Source organism: Macaca mulatta, chromosome 5, assembly GCF_049350105.2.
Source record: "Macaca mulatta isolate MMU2019108-1 chromosome 5, T2T-MMU8v2.0, whole genome shotgun sequence".
Classification (NCBI taxonomy): Eukaryota; Metazoa; Chordata; class Mammalia; order Primates; family Cercopithecidae; genus Macaca; species Macaca mulatta.
In genome coordinates this window covers 128,354,877-128,367,202 of record NC_133410.1, presented here as the reverse complement: position 1 = coordinate 128,367,202, position 12,326 = coordinate 128,354,877, and the positions used below count along the sequence as shown (strand labels likewise).

General features: G+C 38.0%; 1 protein-coding gene and 1 long non-coding RNA gene across 5 annotated transcripts in view; one reads left to right on the top strand and one right to left on the bottom strand.

The window, feature by feature from the left end:
- Positions 1-7,016, top strand: part of PDE5A (phosphodiesterase 5A) — a 129,752-nt gene extending 122,736 nt beyond the window's left edge. For all 3 annotated transcript variants that reach the window (XM_001099652.5, XM_001099444.5, XM_001099553.5), the window contains exons 20-21: positions 163-246; positions 2,661-7,016. In XM_001099652.5, the coding sequence (XP_001099652.2) occupies positions 163-246; positions 2,661-2,798 (222 nt within the window). In that variant the 3' untranslated portion in view covers positions 2,799-7,016. The remainder of the gene's footprint in view (positions 1-162; positions 247-2,660) is intronic.
- LOC106998477 (uncharacterized) overlaps positions 1,072-12,326 on the bottom strand; it is a 50,384-nt gene continuing 39,129 nt past the window's right edge. For both annotated transcript variants that reach the window (XR_003729765.2, XR_013417288.1), the window contains exons 2-4: positions 6,895-6,985; positions 3,497-3,589; positions 1,072-1,848 (exon numbers count right to left, since the gene is read on the bottom strand). This is a non-coding gene — a long non-coding RNA (uncharacterized LOC106998477). The remainder of the gene's footprint in view (positions 1,849-3,496; positions 3,590-6,894; positions 6,986-12,326) is intronic.

Sequence of the window (12,326 nt, the reverse complement as noted above, 5' to 3'; positions counted from 1 at the left end):
TAGCTTAAACTTGGGAGGTGGAGGTTGCAGTGAGCTGAGATGGCACCACTGCACTCCAGCCTGGACAACAGAGTGAGACTCCATCCCCAAAAATAATAAAGTAATAACTAACTAATTAAATAAATGCACATCTGTGTGTTTGGTCTGTATTTGTATTTTCAGGATCTAATGAACAGGGAGAAGAAAAACAAAATCCCAAGTATGCAAGTTGGGTTCATAGACGCCATCTGCTTGCAACTGTATGAGGTATTTATATGAAAACTACTAGACTTGCTAAACTTGGACTGTTATGAATTAGAACCTAAAGTAAATTGAAGAGATTAATATTAGGTGCCTATTTTTTGCTTCTAAATCAAGAAATAAAATTATTACTAGTATGGTTTCTTTTACTGATGAACATGTTTGTACTGAACAAGGAACACATACTAATATCTATTGAGTGCCTACTATGTGCTAATCTCCAACAAATTGATTTGGGGAGGCTAAGAAGAATTATGTGCCAGTATTACCCTCAAGGAACAATACTGTATATACTGTGAGTTAGCATATTCTTTTTTTAAAACTAAATTTTAGCCTAAATAAAGAAAAGTAATCCAACTTTTCCTCATTGTCATAATGTGGCTTTACTCTAGTTGTAAAAATTTTCTGAGGGTTAAAAGGAGGTAGGTAGAATATTGCAGGTTCCCATTTCCACGTATCTGCTGGCTTGGCTTTTGGATGTGGGGGTGGTTATTGTAGGCAAATGGATTCTCCCTAAAACATCTAATTTATTAGTTTAGATGTTTATGACTCAGATGCAGAAAGAAGAGATTGTCTTTGTCTTTGAAAGTTTAAACAGAGAACTATTGTAAGTTTTAATTATTTGGAAAAAGAACATTTGTCATGGAGTTATAGAATGTCAAAACCAGAAAAAAAAAAAAAAACTAGAAATTTTCTAATCCAGATGTTTCAGATTTAGTAATTGAACTTGTAAAGTTCATCTTCCAATGAGATAGATTATTTGTCCCAAACAGGTGGTTGGTGGGAGAGGTGCATCTACAGTCCAGTTCTCACTCCTACTCCAGGGTTCTCGCCATCAAAAGAATTTAATAAAGAACTGTGGCTGACAGGGAAAGGAAGGAAAGATACCAAAAGAACGATGGCAAAAAAAAAAAAAAACAGGTGTCATGTGCCACTGTCGTCTCCCCATTTTTCTCAGCATTCTACTTGTTTACTCCTTTGTTCAAAGTTCTTCCTCAGAAGTATGAAGTGTGTTCAGAGCATTGTTTCAAACACTTGGACATCTCATTCTTTCCATAACAGATGCTTTCCTTATTGATTGGATTAAGAGTTTCTCCATTAAAAATACTAATGGCTCTTTTGATTTTTCTCTATCCCTGTAAATACAGTCAACATAGTAATCACATCACCTATTATAGATGTTATCCTTCTACTATATATATGTATGTATGTATACAAGTATTCATTTTATTTGAATCTGCTGTTGAAAATTCTATGTGATACTGACATGTATTTTTAACATTATTACAGAAATAGTTATGTTCTCACTATAGAAAAATCAGAGGTCGGGCATGGTGGCTTAGACCTCTAATCCCAGCACTACTTTGGGAGGCCAAGGCAGGTGGATCAGTTGAGCTCAGGAGTTTGAGGCCAGCCTGGCCAACATGGTGAAACCCCATCCCTACAAAAAATAGAAAAATTAACCAGGTGTGGTGGCATGCGCTTGTAGTCCCAGCCACTTAGAAGACTGAGGCAGGAGAATTGCTTGAGTAGGAGAGGAGGGGGTTGCAGTGAGCTGAGATCCACACGACTGCACTCCAGCCTGGGCAATGGGAGTGGAAACCTGTCCTTAAAAAAAAGAAGAAAAAGAAAAATCAGAATTACTGAGAAGCAAAAAGGAAAATAAAACCAGTTACAATCCACTACCCAGAGAAAACTATAGATAACATATCAATGTATATGCTTTATGACATTTTCATATACTTTTCATTTAACAATAATTCAGTAATTGCCTTTTGCAATCCATAATGTCATTATATCCATATTTTATGTATCAAATGTGTTTCTGTGAGGGTTCTTTTTTTTTTTATTCTGTGGGGGATTTTCCAGTGACAACCTATTGTTGAGTATTTGTAATTTTAAGTGTTTCACTATTAGGAAGAAATCTGAAATGAACATTCTTGTGGCTAAATATTTATGGCACTATAATTGGTACACAATAATGCCATACCGAATTATGAATCTTTATTATAATATAATCCTGGATAAAAGCCTATTTAAGTACATTGTATGAAACCATTCCCTAGAAAAACACAAAAACTAAGCAGCTCCTGATGCAGTCACACTTAGGGAGAGCCAACTGTACTACATAGAAACAAAATGGCTTTTTTCCCCTAAAAGTGGATTCCACACAGATCTGCCTCCCTAGCACAGTAATGTTATTTTGGAATGTGTGTTTGCTCTGCCTCTCAGCATGTACTCCTTATCTGTAGTGTTTTAGAAGAATCATGTGTAAATGATCTGTGTATGTGCTCACACAGCTTGTGAAAATTTCAGCAGTGAGTCTGCTCATGAAATGAGTGGCCCTTTGTAACAGGCCTGTGGGAGAGGGCGTATTTCCTGGCTTCCCTCTAGCTGTTTGCTTTGTTTTTTTTCTTTAGGCCCTGACCCACGTGTCAGAGGATTGTTTCCCTTTGCTAGATGGCTGCAGAAAGAACAGGCAGAAATGGCAGGCCCTTGCAGAACAGCAGGAGAAGATGCTGATTAATGGGGAAAGCGGCCAGGCCAAGCGGAACTGAGGGGCCTATTTCATGCAGAGCTGAAGTTTACAGAGACGGTGTGTTCTGCAATATGCCTAGTTTCTTACACACTGTCTGGATAGTGTCTGTATTTGGTATATACTTTGCCACTGCTGTATTTTTATTTTTGCACAACTTTTGAGAGTGTAGCATGAATGTTTTTAGAGGACTATTACATATTTTTTGTATATTTGTTTTATGCTACTGAACTGAAAGGATCAACAACATCCACTGTTAGCACATTGATAAAAGCATTGATTGTGATATTTCGTGTACTGCAAAGTGTAAGCAGTATTCTTGCACTGAGGTTTTTTTGCTTGGGGACTATTTTAAATAATTGGTTTTTGTGTTTTCTGAATTACCATTTTTTCAAGACTGTTTGGAATCTTTCCTTTTTCAAAAGTAGGTTAGGAGCAAATTAACATACATTCTGTGACATTTAAAGGCTTTACAGGATAGTGAAAAATGGTGGCTGAGTGGATTTTAAGGAGGAATAATTGTATTTGTCAACAATGTCTTTTTTAAAAAGTTAAGGCACTCTGAAACAAACGGAAAGTACTATGAAACTGTATTGTAAAGAAAACATTATTTAATTGACTTGGCTGTTTTGTGAGAGAACAGACCAGAGAGAACTTTGTCATTTCAGTGCAGTACATTTTTCTAAAGGCTACCCATAAAATCACTTTCATCTCACCTACCTGATGCAAAGCAGGTGAAACCTTAGGAGATGATCCAGTCACTGACTTGATTGAGGGATAAGTGTGATCTAGAAATGGAATGGCCTTGGATGTCTGTCAGTGAAGAAAATGTTCTGTTAGAAGATCTCTCTAAGAGTTTTTTTTTTTTCCTTCTGAGCTTTCTTTTCAAAATAAAAGTGACAATTGGAGCATTGACCTGAAGTGAGACGTGACTATAGATAAGAGAGTACAAAATGACTCTTTTTCCTGTCAATTGAAATTTAAAGAAAAGTTTTAATTATATAAATAGCAAAGGGCTATTGCCAATACTAGGGTCAAAAATGAATTTGAGGAACAGTGGGTAAGAAACTTTATGCCTGAATAACATTTAGCAGTATTGTGATTGAAAAATTGCCATATTTTGATGTATAGGACAAGTCAACTGAGATCCAGAGAATTCTGGATGTGAATGCTAAACACTGGCCCTTAATTCATATTCAATGGCATTTTCTTCCCATAACATTTAGTATAGTTAACATTTTCTTAGAATTTGAGCCCATTTAAGTAGATTAATATTCTACATGTGTGCCCCTAAATACACATTTATTCAATATTGGAGAAATAGATAACGAATTAAGCAACTGGTCTAGGAAGGGAAAATTTATTTCAAATATGCAGGAATGTTTGGATTTGGGGAGAGTAGAAAGGAGAGATTTGCTTGATTTGTTCATTTCTACCTCCAACCCACAAAAAAAGATATTTGTTTTGAGTTTCTATCACTAATTTGGATAGAAAATTTCTTAAGGACATGGTAATGCAGCATTCTCAAGGACCTTTCACCAAAATGTGTTTTCCATCTGTGTCCCAATTCCCCTAAATTTTGCCTAAAATTCAATATGTTCCTTAAGTTTTTAAAATTCTGAGTGTGTATATATATCTTGACATAATGCAGTTTTATTTTTATCATTCTGGTTAAAAAAAACACAAAAAATAGAAGCAAACCCCATTGTATTGCCGTTATTTTGTATTTGGTAAAAGTTAACCTAGGAAGTTACCAACTGTTTAATGCTATATGTATTGTATACTTGTATTTTCAGGATATTTTATTTTTTTGCCATACACATAAAATTTATAAGGTTGCCCCTTGGTGGCACTGGTATGTAAAATACACAGACTATCACTAAAATAATAGCTATATATACATACATGTGTATACTTATGCATGCATACATAAATCCTTAGTATAGAAAAATTGCTTAAAGAATAGCAATCTTTAATAAACCTTTTTATTACATTGTGATTTAGCAGTTATGCTAAAATATGTACTTATACTTTAGTAGTTTGTTTGGTCCCCTCTAGTATGTGTCACTGAGAAATTTTTTAAAGACATAGTAGATCATGTTTAGAGGCTTTGTATGTGTGTCATTTTAATATGCAAGAAGATATATTTAGATTAGAAATGGTTTGGTCTGCCTTTGAATAATGTTTATTTTACTTTACTAGTTTAGACATTAAAGGAAGCTGGGCAATGCCTATTTTATTTTATTGTTGGATATTTCAGTTCATACAAAGAAGAATACTTCTTTAGGGCTGGTTAATTGGTTCAAATAATTTTTAATTTCCTTTCCAGTATCTTCTCAAGTTGGAAATATATACATGTAGTCCTCCTTCACCTTACTCTATATTTACATTACCCATAACTAGCACGAAGTACTTGTTCTAGATTTTTTGTTTGTTTAGTTATAAGAGAGTAACATGATACCATTTAATTTCAATTTTTAGCCAGAAAAGACCCCACTATTTTACTAACTTGTTAAAAAATACCTATGTAATTGCCTGGCCTTATGTTTTTCAGTAGATTAGACTGTGCCAATCACAATCCTGGGAGGATTTATGTAAGTCACTTAACCTCTGTGTGCCTAAACAAGTTATGCTTTTTTTAAAGGAGTTATGTTTGAGCAAAGCCTTTGTCTTCAAAGCAAATTGTCACAGAAGGCAGCTACTTTATAAGCCCAATGGGCGGTGGAGACCACTGTCAGAAATGGGATATTAGTGTAGAGAGAAGGTGATCTATTCCCATGTGTCATTTCTAATGTTGAGTTTCCAAGACTGAACAAAGAGAATATATTTATTCAGCTTCACTTGCAGATCACTAGTGAATGTGAGATTTAGAGCTCATTGAGTACATTGCTTCAAGGTACAAACCCAGGATGATGATGTTGTCATCACTGTCTTTTAATTTTGAAGAATAGTTTCATTTAATAGGAGTATTAGAGATAAGAAAGTATATGAAAATATACTGGAAATATTGGATTCTTGGAGAAAACTGTTCAGTCACAGATATATTCTTGCCTAGCAGTGAAGTGCCTTTATTTTCAGCATAGCAAACAAATACTAGACCTGTTCCAATTTGATTTACAGTTTTTTTTCTGTGTTTTTCACCAGATTGTACTCCTAAAACTTAACAGGCTATCACAGGCAATTGTCTTTTGTTTACAAGATTGATTTAAAATGAGAGGATAAAAAAGTCATCATTATCCTCTCTTATGAATAACTGTAGTCAAAATAAGGTGGCACAATTTAATTGTTTTGTGTCAGAAATACATTGACCCGCCTTTTATTGAGTCCTGCCACATGTTAGGTACTGTGCTCAGCTGTGGAGACAGAGCAGTGACCTCAAGGAGCTCACAGTCCCTGAAGGAGGTCCTGGAGAAGAGACTTAGCTTCTGATACTGCCGATTTAACCTGAGAACATGGGGTATACTGCATCACTTCCATTTTCATCAATAACATATATTTTATGTACCTTCTTTACCTGAAACTTACCAAGAATCTACCAGTGAACAAACATCCTGTCTTCTTGCAAATATGAATTAGTTAACCGGTTGATAGTTGAAGAACACTTTAGGAGTTTTGTATTCTTGTATATAGTTTATTTTTTCCATATGCTAGCCAGGTAAAGATTACACAGTTCTTCAGGACTGTTAAATTGTGCATGGTTTTGGACCCCTTCTGCTCTGCTACAGAGAGCAAAGAAGAAAGTATTAAAGCTCACTTTACCATTCCATATACTTACTAAAAGCCTGTGTAAACATATCTTAATGAATGTTGTTGAAAGCAATGTAAATAGTTGAACATATAAATTTATATTACAGTTTAAGAAAAGAAAACCTTATGAGGCATCACTAGCCACTGTTAATATCTATTTGTATTCTTATACCTTTTCAATATATTTGAACAAATATAGTTTCTGGCACTATTTTTATACTCGGAAAAGGAGTTACTATGTATATTATGCTTAGCTTTTAAGTCATTTTAAATAACCATGAATGTTGATTTCATTTCTTTCCTTTCCTCCATCATGAGAGTTATTTCACATGACTCTTTTATGACAAAATCACTTTAAAGGAACAACTTACCTCCGATTCTTGTATAAAATCATGAGATGGTCAAGGTGGTTTTCCGTTGTACAGATTCTTCACCTGTCAGTGGTTTCCTCATTTTGCCATGCTTTGTAAAAATAAAAAGAGTGAACAAGTCAGTATGAATACTGTGTGATTATTAGGGGACTCTGAATTTTAAGTGTTGGGAATTAATAGGGGAGTTTGGATTTTAGGCAGGGAGAATGGGCCCAATAGTTTGAGAGACTTTAATCAAGCTAACCTGTGATCCTATTAGCTGAAGAAAAGTAATCCTTTCCTTAGCCTAGACTCTTCTCAGTAATAGTCTTCCTTTTATTAATACTCTTTGCTGCCAGTTTGGGGGCTATGTTTTCCATCTCCTTCTCACTTCAAGTCATTAATGACTCTTTGGAGGGTGATTATCACCAGCCTGATGCTACATGAGGAGCTGAGGCTTGGAGCTGAATACTTGACCAAATGGCATGAGCTGGATTTGAGCCCAGATCTGTCTAGTTGCAAATCAAGGGTCTATTCCTTAGTTCTCTTTTTGAATTTAAATTTATAAAGGTCTCAAATCTACTCTTATAAGTCAAATGGGCTATCGGAAGCATTAGAGACAGGAATTCCCTCACCCAGCAGGTTTGGTTTGTCTGAGTTTTTACAGTTAACATTTCTTAATTTAGTTCATCTGGTAATAGCTAAGAAAATGCCTTCACAGAATCCAACAACACTGTATCTCAGTGCTTCTAGTCTAGAGGTATGAAAGCATCAGTAAATGCAGAATTTCTGATTTCATTATTTTGCCACTAGACAAGCCTTCTTCATGTGGGGCAGTGTACCTAGGTTATGTCTAATTCATAAAACTAAAGGAAGAAGTAAAGTATACGCTCATGTAGAACAATATTTTAGATTCTCTAACCACTAGAGAGTGCCAGAGCTTTAGTTATATTTAAAGAAGTAATCTTCCTTCCTGACCATAAAGAACTAATAAAACTTTTTTTTTTTAAAGATTTTTAGTGGCTAAAAAATCGCAGGCTGTGTACACCGGCCCTGTGATATTGTTCCTAAAATCCAGGAAGGGAGAGGACGGTATGACTTTCCATACAGTAGGAGCTGTACACCCACGCTGGGATTTTGTTCCTAATATCAAGGGGGGGAGAGCGTAATATTACTCCCAATATGGCAAGGGGTGTACATCCCCCCGAGATATTGTTCTTGCCATTTAAAACAGGAGAGGATGACATGACTCCAGATATCGAAGAAAGTGCAAACCCCCGTGTGATATTATTTCTAATATCCAGAAAAGAAGAGGAGGATATTCATCCCCATATCACAGGAGGGGTACACTCACTCTGACATTTTTCCAAATATGCAGGGGCGAAAGAGGATAATCTCATTCCCAATATCGCAGCAAGGGTTGTACACCCCCATGTGAGATGGTCTTTCATAATGTTCCAAGGCGGAGGGTGTATTACTACATATATGGCACAAAGTGTACACCCCCCAGGGATATTGTTCCCATAATCCTGGAGGGAAGAGGATGATATTACTTTAAATATCACAGAAGGCGTACACACCTCCAGTTATATTGTTTCTAATTTCCACGTGGGAGAGGAGGCTATGACACCCAATATCGCAGGGAGTAGAAACACTCCTGGGATACTATTCTTAATATTCAGGGAGGAAGAGGATGATATTACTCCCAATACAGACAGGTGTACACTCTCTGAGGGTGTACACACTGAGGGTGTACACCCGTCTGTGAAAGAGTTTATAATTTCCAGAGGGGCAGATGATATTATACTATCGTAAACAGGCTGAGTCCACCATGGATCGTAATAGCCAGGGGGGAGAGGGGGTGGCTATTACTCCCCATATCGTGGGGGGTGCCTCACAATATCACAGTTGGGTGTACACTCCCTGCAGTACAAAGAAGAATATTATTTTCTCTTCCTTTAGCTCTTGAGAACAATATCACATGGCGGGTGGAGGACAACCCCTGCACTATTGGGAGTAATATCATTCTCTCTTTTTCTGGATAGTAGGAACAATATCACAGGCGGGATGGACAACCCCTGTGATATTGAGAGTAATATCATCCTCTCCCAACGTGGATATTAGGAACCATATCACAGGAGGCGTGTACACTTCTTCGATATTGGTAGCGATATCATCCTCTCCTCCCTGGGTATAAGAAACAATGTGACAGGCGGGGTGGACACCCCCCGCGACTTGGGGAGTAATATCCCTCCCTGGATATTAGGATCCACGGTGGACACACAGCGTGTTTACGATTTTGTGAGTAATATCATCTCCCCCTCTAGACATTACGAACAGTATCAAAGACGGGTGTACACCCTCTGCAATATAGGGAGGAATATCATCCTCTCCCCGCCTGGATATTAGGAACAATATAGGAGTGTTTATAACCCTTGCGATACTGGGAGTAATATCATCCTCTCCCAGGTGGAAATTAGGAACAGTATCACCAGGGGCATGTACACCCCCTGCGATATTGAAAGTAATATCATCCCCTTCCCCTGGATCATGGGAACAACATCACTGGGGGGTATACACTTTCTGCGATATTGGGAGTAACATCATCTTCTGTGCCTTGGAATATTAAGGACAATATCACAGGGGGGGCATGTACATCTTCTACAATATTGGGAACAATATTATCCTCTCTCCCCCTGCATATTAGGAAAGATATCACAGAGTGAGTGTTCACCTCCTGCGATATGGGGATTAATACCATCTTCTCCCCTTCCGGATATCAGGAAGAGTATCACACGGGGGTCTACAGTGTCTGCGATACTGGGAGTAATATCAACCTCTCGGCCTTGGAATATTAAGAAGAATATCACAGGGTGGATGTACACCCCCTGCCATATTGGGAGTAATATCAGCCTCTCCCCTCCATGGATATTAGGAACAATATCCCAAGCTGGGTGTATGCCTCCTGCTCTACGGGGAGTAATATCATCCTCTTCCTTCCAGGATATTAATAACAATATCACAGGGCGGGTGAACACAGCCTGCGATACTGGAATTATTATCATCCTCTCCCCCTCCGGATACTAGGAACAATATCACAGAAGAGCTGTACCCTCCCTGCGATATTGGGAGTGATATCATATGCTTCTTCCATGAATATTAGGAGCAGTATCACCGGGTGGCTGTCCATTCATTGCTATGTTGGGAGTCATGTCATACTCTACCCTCCTAGATATTAGGATCAGTGTCACAGGGTGAGTGTACCCCTACTGCAATATTAAAACTAAAATCATGCTCTCCATCCCTGGATATTGGGAACAACATCACAGGTAGCTGTACACCCCCTGTGGTATTAGGAGTAATAATATGATTAATTATTAAACATCAATGATCAATTTTAATAATTATCAATGATACTATTAATAGGATACTATTATTAATTATGGATAATTATTTTAAATATATGATTATGCACGCTTAAAATTATTATTAATGTCATTTAACAATATTATTAGTTCTTAATATTATTATTTTATTACCAACATCACTTAGTATTGATTTAAGTAACATTAATTACTGATATCATTTTATTATTAATAGTGGTATTACTGTTATTAATACTAATCGTTAACATTGTTAACCAGTATTTTTACTATCTTTATTGTGATTATTAATATCAATGATTACTATTAATTTTTATATTTATTAATATTAATAATTAATAGACTTGTTCCTGATATCCGGCGGGGAAAGGATATTACTCCCAATATTGAAGAAAGTGTACACCCCTCTATGATGTTATTCCTAGCCAGGGGATAGAGGATGACATTATTGAAACTATCGCAGTGGGTGTACATCCCTTCGGTCATCTTGTTCCTTATATCCCGGGTGGGAGAGGATGATATGACTCCCAATATCGCAGGGGGCGTAGACCTCCCCCGTGATATTGTCCCTAACATCCAAAGGTGGAGAGGATATTTCTTTCGATTTTGCAAGGGACACCACCCCTGTGATATGGTTCCTAAAATCCAGGGGGCGAGAGGATGATATTAGTCTCAATATTGCAGGAGGTGTACACTCCCTAGAGATATTGTTCCTAATATCCAGGGACGGAGAGGACAATATCACTCCCAATAGAGCAGGGGGTGTACACCCCCTTGTGATATTGTTCCCTATATCCTGGGAGGGAGACGATGATACTAGTGGCAATATCGCAGGGGGTGTACACACCCACTGTGATATTGTTCCGAGTATCCAGAGGGAGAGAAAATGATATGACTCCCAATATCACAGGGGGTGCACATTCTCCTGTGATATTGTTTCTTACTTTCAGGGGGAGAGGATGATATTACTCCCAATATCGCAGGGGTTGTACACACCTCCTGTGATATTGTTCCTAATATCCCAAAGGGGAGAACATAATATTACTCTCAATATCACAGGGGGTGTACACCTCCTTTGTAATATTGTTCTTAATATCCATGATGGGAGAGGATGATATGACTCCCAATATTGCAGCAAGAAGTGTACAGCCGCTTGTGATATAGTTCCTAACATCTAGGTGGGGAGAGGATGATATTACTGCCCATACTGCATGACTTGTAAAACCCCTTCGATATTTTGCCTACAATCCTGAGAGGAGAGGATGATATTACTCCCAATATCGAAGAAGGTGTACACCCCGCTGTGACACTATGCCCAATATCCACGTTGGCAGACAACGGCATTATGTCCAATATCACAGAGGATGTACACCCACCCTGGGATATTGTTCCTTATATCGAGAGGGGGAGAAGATGCTATTGCTCCCAATAACACAGGGACTGTGGCTGTACAACCCTCCTGTGATACTGTTCTTAATATCGTAGGAAGAGAGGATGATACTACACCCAATATCGCAGGGGGTGTACACCCACCCAGTGAAATTGTTCTTAATGTACTCCACCTCCCACCACCAGGGATATCGTTCCTAATATCCAGGGGAAGAGAGGATAACATTATGCCCAATATCCCAGGGGAGTGTACACACCCTCTGTGATGTTGTTCCTAGTATCCAAAGGTAGAGACGATGATATAACTGGCCATATCACATGGGGTGTGCACCCTTCTGTGATATTGTTTTTGACATTCAGTGGGGGAGAGGATAACATTAATCCTAATATCACAGAAGGCGTACAGACCCCTGTGATGTAGTTCCTAATGTACAGGGGAAAGAGAATATTGCTCTCAATATCTCAGGGGGTGTAACCACCCTTCCCCCCGTATATTGTTCCTAACATGCAGCGGGGTGGAGGCTGATAGTACTCTCAATATCCCAGGTGCACACACACCTGTGATACAGTTCCTAATATCCAGCGGGAAAGAGGCTGGTTTTACTTTTGATATCTCAGTGGGTGTACACCGCCCCCAACCCCAGGGTATCGTTCCTAATATCCAGGCGGGAAGAAGATGAC